Genomic DNA, 13951 nt, shown 5'->3' on the forward strand with positions numbered 1-13951 from the left:
ACACCAAGACAAAGGCGAATTACAAGTGGAAGAGAGAGAGACTGTTCGCTCGACATCCTTCGACAAAATGGATAACATCCGATCCATATTTGACATGAACATTAATGATTTGAATTCTTGTAAAAATTATGGTTATAGGATATTCGACATATACAATGTTTTTAATTGATTAAAAAAATGTTAGTTTCTTTTTGTCTATACGTAAGTTTGAGTAAATTTAAATTTATGAGGATAATTTTTTTTTATTATACTTATAATCAATATAAAATATAATATTTTCTTAGATTGATAATATATATAATCAATTAAAAAAAAGTAATAGACGTAAGATTGAATTTTCGAATATTGTGAGATAAAAAACTTAAAATTTTAAGTGAATGAATGAAGCCAAAGCCGTAAGTAGTAAGTACTGTACCTAAAGAAACTCCCGACTTGTTTCCCCCGCTGTCTTCTCGATCCTTCCTGGGTCCACCCGAAATCACTTTCACGTTTCACGTTTCCCTTTTCTTTTTCTTCTCTTCGTTTTCCCACTTCGCTGGAGTTTCCCATATATACTCGCATTCTAGACCCTTCCAATTTCATCCTCAACAACCATTATTATTATTCCCACCATAAATCTAATTGGATTAAAACTTTAAAAGATTATTTCGGCATAAAAAATAAAAAAAGTTTCGCGTGTATTTTCGCGCATTCAGAATTTGATGGCGAAGTTTGGCGAGGGCGACAAGCGGTGGATCGTGGCGGAGCGTCCCGACGGCACTAACGTGCACAACTGGCACTGGGCGGAGACCAACTGCCTCGAGTGGTCCAGAACCTTCTTCAAGAACAATTTCAGTAACGTCGCCGTCGGTGGCGGCGACGGCGATGCCACCATCACGATCAAGAAGGTGGAGAAGCTCGATGGCGAGGCCTACGTGAACGTCCGCAAGGGGAAGGTGATCCCCGGGTACGAGATCAGCGTGAGGCTCGCGTGGGAGGGCGAGGCGCGGGACGCCAACGGGAAGGTTCTGCAGAGAGTCGACGGCGCCGTCGAGATCCCCTACATCTCCGACGAGAACGCCGGAGAGGATCCGGAAATTAAGGTTACGGTGAAAGAAAACGGTGAAATTGGGAATAAACTGAAGGAGGTGATGTCGAAGAAGGGGAGGGTGGTGGTTTTGGAGAAGGTTAGGGTTTGGGTGGAGAGCATGGCGAAGGGTGGGCCCGTGAAGGACGAGCTCGAAGCGAAGAAGGTTGCGGTACCTCACAACAAAAACAACACTAGTAGTAGTAATGGTGATAACAATGATTTGAAGAAGGAAGAGGTTAACAAGAGTGAGGGGAAGAAGGGGTTTAAGTTGATTAGTTTGACTGAGAAGTTTAATTGTAGGGCGAGGGATTTGTTTGAGATTCTGATGGATGAGAATAGGTGGAGGGGTTTTACGCAGAGCAATGCGAGGATTAGTAAGGAGGTTGGAGGAGAGTTTAGTATTTTCGACGGGTCGGTGACGGGGAAGAATTTGGAGTTGGAGGAAGGGATGTTGATTGTGCAGAGATGGAGGTTTGGGAGCTGGCCTGATGGGATTGAATCCATGGTAAGAATTATGAAGCTTGTGAATTTATTTGAGTTTAGTATTGTGGCTTGTGGTTTTTGTGTGTGCTGTTTTTGGATTGGTTTTTGTAGTGTGATGTATGTTCTTGTAAGAATCAGAATTTGATAGTAAGAGTGGTGTAAGAACATATTCTAAAGCTAATTTTGATAAACCAATAGGGTTGGGTTTAGTGGGTTAGTCTCTTATAATTGGACGGTGGAGTCAATGTATTCCAATTAAATTCTATTTTGAAGAACTTTCTCATGAAACTTTTAACAAGTTCTTTCAAAAGTCTGCTTTGTAAGTTTTACTATAAAACTTGCCAAATAATTTTTCTTAAGCTTATTTTGAGAAGGAAAATGATGGTTGGGCACTCATATGTTACTTGACACCTAGAGAGATAAAGAGATAACAAAGAGGTAACAAAGAGAAAAGTGTAAGTATGATGGATGATATGATGCTAAGGAAAGTGTTAATGGGGATTTTGTTATAGACCGGTGTTCAAATATCATTACTCTTTTGGGAAGTTTGAGCTTATGATGCAAGATCTTCAATGCTTTTGGCTATTAAGTTTTAATCAAGTGATTGTTTGCTAAATTCTGAGTTTATATAGTAAATTTAATCATGAGATTTATTGATATACATATAAAGGTTTTGATATGTTTTGTCAAGAAATTTATGGAAATAAACTGAAGAGTTTATAAGAGGTATGCTATTTTTATAAGCCTAAATACATTATCTAGAAGCTCTTCCTGATGTCTAAAGTTTATTATGGGTATGTTTGGGTAAGCTTCTTTAGAAAGCATTTCTAAGAGAAAAAAAATAATAAGATGAGCTCCTCCCTAAGTTAAAATGAGCTCTCCATTAGTTAATTTGTAGAAACTCTCTCATATAAGTTCTCTAAAAGATGAGAGGACATTTACAGATTAGCTAATGGTTAGCTAATGAAGAACTCATTTTAGCTTATGGAGAAGCTCATTTCATTTTGTTCTTATTTTTTTTCCTAGAAGTGTTTCTAGATAAGCTTACCCAAACAATGTTTGCTTCACCATACTGAAAGTGCTGTGGTTGTGGTGTTGTGTTCTTATGTAGTGTTTGTTTCTGAATGGTTGTGAATTTTGTAGGTGAGGATTATGTTTGAGGAGCCTGAAGATGGAGTCACTGTTGTTAAGCTCACACATAGTGATGTCCCTGAAGAAGACAGGTGAGTCAGTGTTTAATCAATTCAGTTTGGGTTTGAAATTTGTTTTGCTCGATCGAGTTACCGTTATGTGGTTACTTGCAAATGCAGATATGGAAATGCAACTGTGGTGGAGAACACAGAGAGGGGTTGGCGGGATCTCATTTTCCAAAGGATACGAACTGCGTTTGGTTTTGGAATTTGAGATTTTCCAAATATTATTTATGTTGTAGAATTTTTCATTTTCTTTTCAAGAGATTTTGTTTTTTTTTTTCAGCAAGAAAAGATTATTGGATTGGCAATTTCCCACGAAAGACGAAGTGTCTTTTGCAATGATTTCGCAAATTGACTCTTGCTCAATTGAATGGTCTTGCTGGCTGTATCTCTTGTTAGAAATGTGAGCTGTCATCATTCATCAATGTGATCTCATTGTTCATCTCATTAAACTTTTGTTATACAATGAAAGGGTTACAAATTCAGTTGGAGCTAAATTGCTCCCATTTACCATCTTTACTAAATGAAGACTTGCGAATTTCCAGCTGCATGTGTTAATTCCTACTTAATTTCCAGCTGCATAGTGCTTTTAGTTATGTTGAAATTGGATATATTCAAATGGGTCTTGGAGTAATTGCCATGAACCTCAGCGAGGGCGACAAGCGGTGGATCGTGGCGGAGCGTCCCGACGGCACTAACGTGCACAACTGGCACTGGGCGGAGACCAACTGCCTCGAGTGGTCCAGAACCTTCTTCAAGAACAATTTCAGTAACGTCGCCGTCGGTGGCGGCGACGGCGATGCCACCATCACGATCAAGAAGGTGGAGAAAGCTCGATGGCGAGGCCTACGTGAACGTCCGCAAGGGGAAGGTGATCCCCGGGTACGAGATCAGCGTGAGGCTCGCGTGGGAGGGCGAGGCGCGGGACGCCAACGGGAAGGTTCTGCAGAGAGTCGACGGCGCCGTCGAGATCCCCTACATCTCCGACGAGAACGCCGGAGAGGATCCGGAAATTAAGGTTACGGTGAAAGAAAACGGTGAAATTGGGAATAAACTGAAGGAGGTGATGTCGAAGAAGGGGAGGGTGGTGGTTTTGGAGAAGGTTAGGGTTTGGGTGGAGAGCATGGCGAAGGGTGGGCCCGTGAAGGACGAGCTCGAAGCGAAGAAGGTTGCGGTACCTCACAACAAAAACAACACTAGTAGTAGTAATGGTGATAACAATGATTTGAAGAAGGAAGAGGTTAACAAGAGTGAGGGGAAGAAGGGTTTAAGTTGATTAGTTTGACTGAGAAGTTTAATTGTAGGGCGAGGGATTTGTTTGAGATTCTGATGGATGAGAATAGGTGGAGGGGTTTTACGCAGAGCAATGCGAGGATTAGTAAGGAGGTTGGAGGAGAGTTTAGTATTTTCGACGGGTCGGTGACGGGGAAGAATTTGGAGTTGGAGGAAGGGATGTTGATTGTGCAGAGATGGAGGTTTGGGAGCTGGCCTGATGGGATTGAATCCATGGTAAGAATTATGAAGCTTGTGAATTTATTTGAGTTTAGTATTGTGGCTTGTGGTTTTTGTGTGTGCTGTTTTTGGATTGGTTTTTGTAGTGTGATGTATGTTCTTGTAAGAATCAGAATTTGATAGTAAGAGTGGTGTAAGAACATATTCTAAAGCTAATTTTGATAAACCAATAGGGTTGGGTTTAGTGGGTTAGTCTCTTATAATTGGACGGTGGAGTCAATGTATTCCAATTAAATTCTATTTTGAAGAACTTTCTCATGAAACTTTTAACAAGTTCTTTCAAAAGTCTGCTTTGTAAGTTTTACTATAAACTTGCCAAATAATTTTTCTTAAGCTTATTTTGAGAAGGAAAATGATGGTTGGGCACTCATATGTTACTTGACACCTAGAGAGATAAAGAGATAACAAAGAGGTAACAAAGAGAAAAGTGTAAGTATGATGGATGATATGATGCTAAGGAAAGTGTTAATTGGGGATTTTGTTATAGACCGGTGTTCAAATATCATTACTCTTTTGGGAAGTTTGAGCTTATGATGCAAGATCTTCAATGCTTTTGGCTATTAAGTTTTAATCAAGTGATTGTTTGCTAATTCTGAGTTTATATAGTAAATTAATCATGAGATTTATTGATATACATATAAAGGTTTTGATATGTTTTGTCAAGAAATTTATGGAAATAACTGAAGAGTTTATAAGAGGTATGCTATTTTATAAGCCTAAATACATTATCTAGAAGCTCTTCCTGATGTCTAAAGTTTATTATGGGTATGTTTGGGTAAGCTTCTTTAGAAAGCATTTCTAAGAGAAAAAAAATAATAAGATGAGCTCCTCCTAAGTTAAAATGAGCTCTCCATTAGTTAATTTGTAGAAACTCTCTCATATAAGTTCTCTAAAAGATGAGAGGACATTTACAGATTAGCTAATGGTTAGCTAATGAAGAACTCATTTTAGCTTATGGAGAAGCTCATTTCATTTTGTTCTTATTTTTTTTTCCTAGAAGTGTTTCTAGATAAGCTTACCCAAACAATGTTTGCTTCACCATACTGAAAGTGCTGTGGTTGTGGTGTTGTGTTCTTATGTAGTGTTTGTTTCTGAATGGTTGTGAATTTTGTAGGTGAGGATTATGTTTGAGGAGCCTGAAGATGGAGTCACTGTTGTTAAGCTCACACATAGTGATGTCCCTGAAGAAGACAGGTGAGTCAGTGTTTAATCAATTCAGTTTGGGTTTGAAATTTGTTTTGCTCGATCGAGTTACCGTTATGTGGTTACTTGCAAATGCAGATATGGAAATGCAACTGTGGTGGAGAACACAGAGAGGGGTTGGCGGGATCTCATTTTCCAAAGGATACGAACTGCGTTTGGTTTTGGAATTTGAGATTTTCCAAATATTATTTATGTTGTAGAATTTTTCATTTTCTTTTCAAGAGATTTTGTTTTTTTTTTTTCAGCAAGAAAAGATTATTGGATTGGCAATTTCCCACGAAAGACGAAGTGTCTTTTGCAATGATTTCGCAAATTGACTCTTGCTCAATTGAATGGTCTTGCTGGCTGTATCTCTTGTTAGAAATGTGAGCTGTCATCATTCATCAATGTGATCTCATTGTTCATCTCATTAAACTTTTGTTATACAATGAAAGGGTTACAAATTCAGTTGGAGCTAAATTGCTCCCATTTACCATCTTTACTAAATGAAGACTTGCGAATTTCCAGCTGCATGTGTTAATTCCTACTTAATTTCCAGCTGCATAGTGCTTTTAGTTATGTTGAAATTGGATATATTCAAATGGGTCTTGGAGTAATTGCCATGAACCTCAGACTTCTTCAACCTTCATGTGTTGTATTGTGAGTGTTCTTGCTTAATCATATGATTAGAACCCAACTCATTGGTTGGGAACCTAGGCTTGATCTGAAATTTTAATTATATGATTGATTTGGGTATTTTGCTTGCTTTTACTTTTTAGCTTGTTTGTTCAACATTGTTTTCACCGGAATCGCCAAGTATTGTATTTTGTGGTTCATGAAACAAAAAACGAAAATTATATTACGGTGCTGTTTGATGGCGTAAGTTCTGATACTATTCTAGTAGTTTTTAATATAAACCTCGAATTTTGTTACATAAAACCTTATATTTTTTAAGTCTTATATACTGAAACTTATAAAGTAATAAAACTTGTAACATTGCTGCAGAGTTGTAATGTACACCTCATTTTGGAATGTAGAGAGAAAAAAAAATGACAGATATGATAAGTAATATAATGAAAAAGGAAAACAGGAATAAAAAGAAAATGAGATGAAAAAATTAAAGTGACTTGTATTATAGGTATATTTATCCTATTGTATGTTATTAAGAGAACCGTATTAATGGAGTCATGATCTTAAGAATTTTAGACCTTTAGGTGAATTTGCATATTTGTGGTTTCTGTTTCTCTCTGTTCTGTTCCTTAATTCGAAAACAGTTCCCCTAAATGTCTATAGATCGAATTTGTGTATGAATTTTTGTGGATTGTGGTATTTAAGACGGGGGAACAACTATTCTCACCTATGATACTACTCTTTCCACCCCATTCTAAAAAATCAAGAAAAAGTCAAATTTATCCTTGACTAATTTCCTACACCTTCCTCCACCTCCCTCATTCTTCTCAGTCTCCTCTCATCCTCTACACATCGATTTGCATTCACCAACTGAGCTCAAGCTTTTACCCATATATTGTTTTCGCCCTCTCCTCTCATCTGCCACTCATACTATAGGAGAGCGTATCTGCCTTCATACTCCATTCACAATTTCATGATGATTCTAGGTACATATACATACCAGAAACAAGATTCCATATAAGAATTATGTTTTCATTATTTAACACATACATAACATAATCATGATTCTATTACGTATATGGTTAACTTGTTTTTAATTAATTCTTTAATCTTTTTTTAGATATTTATTTAAATTAACTTTTAATATTATGGTATTCATTGTTTTAACAAATTTCATGTATTGGATTTAGAGTTTTGTAACCAAACAAATATGTGGACCTAATCTGTTGTTGATTTATTGTAGAATTTGAATTAAAGGACGAAGTTGGAATACATTTATCTTTTTATTAAGCTACTATGCCAAGTGTTTGGGGAACATGATTGAAGCAAATGATAATGATTTGAGAAATTCAATAGAAGCAAATGACAAGTATTCGACAAAAAGCTTGGACATGAACCCCTACAAAATGTATCTTGATTACAACAAATTTTTCATCACTACAAAGGTATATTCAATAATTAAGTGTTAAATTTTTGTTTGATATTTACTATGACTGTGCTGTTGAATTAATAAAGGATTATTGGGTTCAGGCTTTTTAGAACGAGTTAATTGGTTGAAGTGAGTTTAACGAATAGTAAAAAGGATTGGATTTGTTATTTACATAGAGAAGCCCAAAACAAGAGCAAGGAAGACATTTGTCTTATTGTCTTGTGAAAGAGGGAGGGAGGGGGGAGTATACACAATACAAATACGTGTTATCCGACAAGTCTACTAGAAAAAAAAAATGTGATTGTTCCTATAGACTAAATAGGAGGTTTGTCAAAGACATCAAATGGAGACTTTTTGTACTTTGCCGATTTCATAACCCGTTAAGTATCTAAAAACATTTTAGGGTCATAGGTTTGTCAAAGACATCAAACTGTGGATCTCACTGCATTTCACTATTCATTTCACTCTTTTTCAGTTTTTTTTTTTCACTTCAAACAAGCTGATAGCTTAGAGAGATGAAGCTATTCATTCATAATCTTGATTAAGCTACCTAGAGGTCTGACTGCGAACATGTTTTGTATGGCTAGTCACATAAAAATTCTTGATTCTGGAGAAAGACATTATGGATGGTATCTAGCTCTTTCCATCCAATTCATAGAGATCTACTAGGACTTCCTAGCATAGTAAACAAATTCTAAGAAACAATCTTTTGCATCAAATAATTGTATCATATCGTCCTTTTAAAATCTTCATTGGAAAACTACATAATTTGCTGAAGTCTACCTTGCACTTGAGCATACAAGTGATTCAAATGATTTTTCACATGTTAACAAAGCAATGATAAATTAACGGAATGATGAAAATACCTACAAACACATGAGAAATTAACAAAATGCTCTTATAGTTGCAGGAGTTGCATATATTGTTAGACAAGGTAGTACTCAGACAGGAGAGCAGCTCCTGTGATAATCGTCAAGCAAAGCAAGCATATAAGAGAAAGTCCAACTGGTAATGTTGCACAATATTTTATAAATGATATATGATGCTTATTGAGGAAAAGGAACTTGAATGGTTTCTTAATTTATCCAATGGTAGAGATTGTGAGATGCAAAAAGGTAGTGTGGTAATCAATGGTTCAGAAGGTATCAAACTTAATAGTTTAGAGAAAGGAATAAATGGATGGCATTTGATGGTACTTGAAACGTAGGGCCCATATGGGGCATCAAAAAGTGAAGGGAAATTAAAGGGAAGCTTGACCATGGAATGTAAAAAGCCAGCAACACGTGGCACGATTAAAGGAATAGTGGGGAAGGGTAAGGAATTGAACGATCTTGATTGAAGGAGGATGGTTCCTTTAAAGGTCAAAGAATTTGAGTAGACAAAATAGACAATGAGGTTTGAACGGAGTATAAGGACTTTGTTGGAAATGACGGAGAAATTTGTTTATCCGCTTGCGTTTTCTGCTTTGTTGGAGGATGTTTTGGCGTCGATTTCATCTCTGTTGGAGTCGTCTCGGTTGCTGGCTTCTTCAACAAAGGTGGATGCACATCCGTGGTACTAGGCATGAGTGGTGCGATGCTTGGTTTTTGTGCAAAAAAAAGAGATCATAATGGTGGACAGTGTATTCCCAAAGATAAATCGAGTTAGACAATGAGTGAACCAAGTGGTAGGGTGGGGATGTAGTTGAAACGGTGGTTGTTAGTGCATGGGTGTGGGTGGTATATTGGGTGTGTAGAAAGTGAAAATGTTGGTCGAGGGTTTGGAAAGGTAGGGGTACGAATGGTTGAAAGCTTTGAAGAGTGTAATGGTGGTGTGTTGAAATTGAAAGAGGGAAGGAAGAGGTTGTTATGGGTTGGAAATGCACCTATGCGAGTATGACGGAAGAGGGGAGCAACATGGTGTTGGTGGCCATTGCAGCAATTATGGCAGTAGCAATGATAGTTGCGGGGGAGGTGGCGGCGACTAATGTTGAGGCCACTGCAACAAAGAAGTTTGGGAAGGGTGGTGCTAGAAAGGGTTAGGGAACCAATATGCTTGTGGTTGGTGGTGCGGGGTTGCCATGGGCAGCGTTGGCAGTGGTTGTAGAGGATATGTATAGGAGATGAACGAAGATGGTTGCGACGGTCGCAACAGTGGTTATGGAGGCGGCGGCAGAAGTTGGGAAGGTGGTGATGGGGGTTGTATGGTGGAGTGTTGTTTGGTTAGAGAAACATTTTGATTTTTCAGTTTGGTGAGTGTATTGTCAGGGTCCACAAAATGGACGTGGCAAGTGACATGGCACATTAATACACACATCAACCCTCCATGTCAGCCCTAGTAGAGGAACACAAACACATCACCCTTAGCAGACAGACTACTTGGTCGACAAGTTATCTCTAGATACCTCATTATTTAAATATTAATGATAATGTTACAACTCCCTTATCAAGTGGCAGGTACTTAATTATCTATAAGAGACTAATTATCTATAAGCCATGACTTATCTACTAGCTATTATCTACAATTTAGGAATTATCTACAAGGGTTGTTACACCACTGTAACAGTTCCTACAATCAAGGACTTGAAGCTTCTCTCCTACTTTATAAGTACCATGTTCTATTGCACCCTTTTCATTCCATTCTTAACTCACTCGCATACTTCCTTGAACGTTGGAGTCATTTGTTTTGCAGGTCCTTCCTTTGTTCTCCCAGTGAAGGGTACCTGTAGTCTGAAGTATTAGATCGTGGAGCCCATCTTGGCTACGTAACCCTAATGTCAATCAGCTCCAGATTTTGATAAGTACACTTGGCGCCACTGTGAGACTGTGATAAAACTTACCTTGCGGCCTCTTTTCACCAATGGTTAGCACGCGGTTTGCCCTCAGACAACGACACTCTCCAACAACTCCAAACACATTGCAGAGATGGAGTGATGCCATGAGGAGGAACTCAGAAAGTTGAAGGCTGACCACGACCAGTTGGAGGCTTGTATAAGATGCCCCCAGGGTGACGATCACTCTTCCTACATAATGCATGAACGTACTCAAGGGAAATCGCACCCTTGACACACCATCAACACCCAAGACGATCCCAACCTCTCGCATATATACCGCCATGAAGGGCGGACGACTCGTCGACACTTCCTTGTCAACCACATCATGGAGGCCGACCTACCTTTAGGTTAGAAACTGTTCAAGCTAGAGCGTTATGATGTAACTACTGATCCGGACAAAACACATTCCTCACTCAGGCTAATCTCTACACCAATGATGACACAATCTTCTGTTGTGTCTTCCCAACGTCCTTCAAAGGGGGCATTAACATGGTACGGAGGACTCCCTCCATGGTCCATCGACAACTTTGACACCTTTGTCAAACGTTTCAACTCTTAATATGCAACCAGTTGGTCATACTGCATGACTTCCACTGCTTTGGCTAGTCTGTGACAGGCGGAAGATGAATCACTCCAGAAGTTCATGAACATGTTCGGCTGAATTGTTGTCCAGATCAGAAACCTAAATCCTGAAGTTGAACTACAGTCCATGTTGCTCACCCTACGACTTGGCAAGTTCACTGATAGTTTGTGAAAGAAGCCTCCTAGCAGCATGGACAAGCTACACGAACGGGCCAAAGGGTATATTTAGATAGAGGAGATGTCAAGGTTTAGAAATAAGGTCCGATAAGTTGGACAAAAGCAGGACAAAAGAGAAGGAGGTACCAAGACTGACTCACACAGTTAGACAAAAGGAACATGCCTTTCCTAAGGGGACCTAGGTATAAGCGTTACACACCCTTAACCATAAATTGAGCCACTATTCTTGAAGAGGCCTTCAACATGGAGATACCCCTAAAGCTACCCTCAATACTTCCTTCTAGACCCAGGTTAGACAAAACCAAACATTGCAGATACCATCATAGTTATGGTCACAATACAGAAAACTATTGGGCTCTGAAAGATAAAATTGAAAAACTCATATAAGCTGGATACTTAGCCCAATTTGTGAAGAGGCCTGACAATAACCCAGCAGGAGCCAGACCTGGAGGACACCAAGACAACCACCACAAAAATCATGATGCCGATAGAAGGAAGGATAGGGCAGAAGATAAAGGGAGATAGAGGCATGACCAACATAAGCGTGAACATCATCTTTAGTAAGAGCAAGAAAACGAGCCTGCCTAACAAATTAGAGGTGTAATCAACACTTTGTGGGTGGATTTCCCTGTGGAGGGTTGTCCAATCAATCCCGAAAGCGTCATCTTCACACCATTCTGGATATCAACATCAACTGCATCAATATACAATCACCAAGAAGTCTCTCTCCCGTAACTTTCACTGACAAAGACTTCAAAGGCATTAATCGTGTCAACCATGATGACCCCATGGTGGTCTTCATAGCGATCACTAATTTCATGGTGTTCAAGGTCCTTATTGACCAAGGTATCTCCACAAACATACTTTACTGGAAGACATTCCAGAGTCTCAAGTCTCGCCTAATATGGTCCAACCACACTATGGACCACTCCTCTACTTTGTAGGAGAAAGAGTAGAAACCAAAGGCTACGTAGACCTAATGAGCACCTTCGGTCATGACAGGCTTTAAAGAAGCTTCACTGTTAGGTATTTAATTGTTGATTTAGATACCTCCAACTTTGCTTTGATTGGCAGGAAAACACTGAACTGGCTTGGAGCCATTATCTCCATACCACATCTGAAGATGAAGTTCCCAACCTTGACGGGAGAGATCGTAAATGTCAAGGAAAATCATAAGCAGTCCTGACAATGCTATTCTAAAAGCTTAAAAGTGGTTCCCTATCCTTCCACTAGAGAGTCGGGTAGGCCTCATCCTGCAACTAGTGGTAATAGTCAAGTCATGAGTGTGGACGAAGAGTCCTTAATACGAACTTGACCGTCTACGAAGCAAGTATGGGAGATCAAGATGATGTATTTGATGTGGATTCGCGTGATGACACTATTGACAAAGGCCCAAGGCCTATTGAAGAACTTGTCAAGCTATAGCTCAAACCCAAACCTAGGCAACAAACACAGCTCAATAGGGACCTCACCAGGCACTAGTATAGACGCATAGCTGATGTCTTATGCAGGAACATAGACCTATTTGCGTGGCAACCATCTAACATGCCGGGTATCCACCCTAGCATCATATGCGTCAAGATGGCCATATGCTCTCAAGCTAAACTAGTTTCACAAAAGAAGAGGAAGATGGGAGAAGAGCGGCACAAGGCAGTCAAAGACGAGGTGGATAAGCTACTCAAGGCCCAATTTATCAGAGAAGTCAGGTATTCTACCTGGCTAGCCAACGTAGTCATGGTCAAAAAAGCCAATGGAAAATGGTGAATGTGCAGTAACTACACCGACCTCAACAAAGCATGCCCCAAGGACGCATACCCTTTGCCCTAGTAGATGGCATGCCCGATTTCCAAGTACCAAGTTTCCTGGATGGATATTCTGGATACAATCAAATTAGAATGCATGCCCTAGATGAAGAAAAAACAACATTCATAACTAAGGATGCTAATTTCTGCTACATGGTCATGTTCTTTGGCTTGAAAAATGTAGGCGCCACATACAAAAGACTAATGGAGAAATCTTCAAAAAACATATAGGATTGAATGTCGAGGTCTACGTGGACAACATGGTTGTCAAGTCTTATAGCGTAGCCCAACACGTGGCAGACTTGGAAGAGGTGTTCGGAGAAATATGCAAGTACAACATGCGCCTCAACCTAAAAAAATGCACTTTCGGGGTTGGCAAAGGAAAGTTCTTGGGTTTCATGATTACACATCGTGGAATAGAAGCCAAACCTGACAAATGCAGGACCATATTAGAGATGCATAGCCCTACTAACATCAGGGAAGTCTAGAAGCTGAATGGCAGATTAGCGTTTCTGTCCAGGTTCCTCCCAAAACTCGCAAAAAAGGCAAAGCCATTCTATAAGCTACTCCAAAAAATAGAGCCATTCTTATGGGACGAAGCTTGTGAGCAAGCTTTCTTGGCCTTCATGAAGACTATTGCCATGCCGCCAGTCCTAAGTCGACTCAAGCCAGGAGTACCTTTACTTCTATACCTCTCAGTGGCTGACAAAGTTGTAAGCTTAACCTTTGTACAGGAGGACGGGAAACACCAGCTTCCCATCTATTTTACCAGTCGTATCCTTCATGATGCTGAAAAGTGGTACCAGATGATAGAGAAGGTAGTGCTGGCACTCATAACCTCAGATCGACGCCTCAGGTTGTACTTCCAAAGTCACCAAGTGGTAGTCAAGACAAACTACCCTGTCAAACAGGTGTTGTGAAAGCCTGAACTGGAGGAAATGATGGTATTATGGTCCTAAGTCGACCCAAGCTAGGAGTACCTTTACTTTTATACCTCTCAATGGTTGACAAAGTTGTAAGCTTAACCCTTGTACAGAAGGATGGGAAACACCAGCTTCCCATCTATTTTACCAATCGTAT

At 39.5% G+C, this 13951-nt stretch overlaps 1 protein-coding gene and 1 pseudogene across 2 annotated transcripts; both read left to right on the plus strand.

Annotated features, from left to right (window-relative positions):
• The first annotated feature begins 377 nt into the window (after positions 1–377).
• LOC100775568 (activator of 90 kDa heat shock protein ATPase homolog) lies at positions 378–3269 on the plus strand. Its single transcript, XM_014762083.3, has 3 exons — positions 378–1574; positions 2696–2775; positions 2863–3269. Exons 1-3 carry the CDS (start codon positions 702–704, stop codon positions 2954–2956), a joined length of 1047 nt encoding a protein of 348 aa, XP_014617569.1. The 5' UTR covers positions 378–701; the 3' UTR covers positions 2957–3269.
• A 136-nt stretch (positions 3270–3405) lies between these two features.
• On the plus strand, positions 3406–5946 carry LOC121172739 (activator of 90 kDa heat shock protein ATPase homolog; annotated as a pseudogene). Its single transcript, XR_005886267.1, has 3 exons — positions 3406–4254; positions 5372–5451; positions 5539–5946. The product of XR_005886267.1 is annotated as an activator of 90 kDa heat shock protein ATPase homolog (transcript).
• The last annotated feature ends 8005 nt before the right edge of the window (positions 5947–13951 follow it).

This window comes from Glycine max, chromosome 9 (assembly GCF_000004515.6).
Source record: "Glycine max cultivar Williams 82 chromosome 9, Glycine_max_v4.0, whole genome shotgun sequence".
Taxonomy (NCBI): domain Eukaryota; kingdom Viridiplantae; phylum Streptophyta; class Magnoliopsida; order Fabales; family Fabaceae; genus Glycine; species Glycine max.

Excerpts from the sequence above, each read along its gene's own strand:
- LOC100775568 (XM_014762083.3), top strand. The coding sequence starts at position 702 with ATGGCGAAGTTTGGCGAGGGCGACAAGCGGTGGATCGTGGCGGAGCGT. Across the intron at positions 1,575-2,695 it reads CTGATGGGATTGAATCCATG|GTGAGGATTATGTTTGAGGA; the intron begins GTAAGAATTATG and ends TGAATTTTGTAG. Across the intron at positions 2,776-2,862 it reads GATGTCCCTGAAGAAGACAG|ATATGGAAATGCAACTGTGG; the intron begins GTGAGTCAGTGT and ends TTGCAAATGCAG.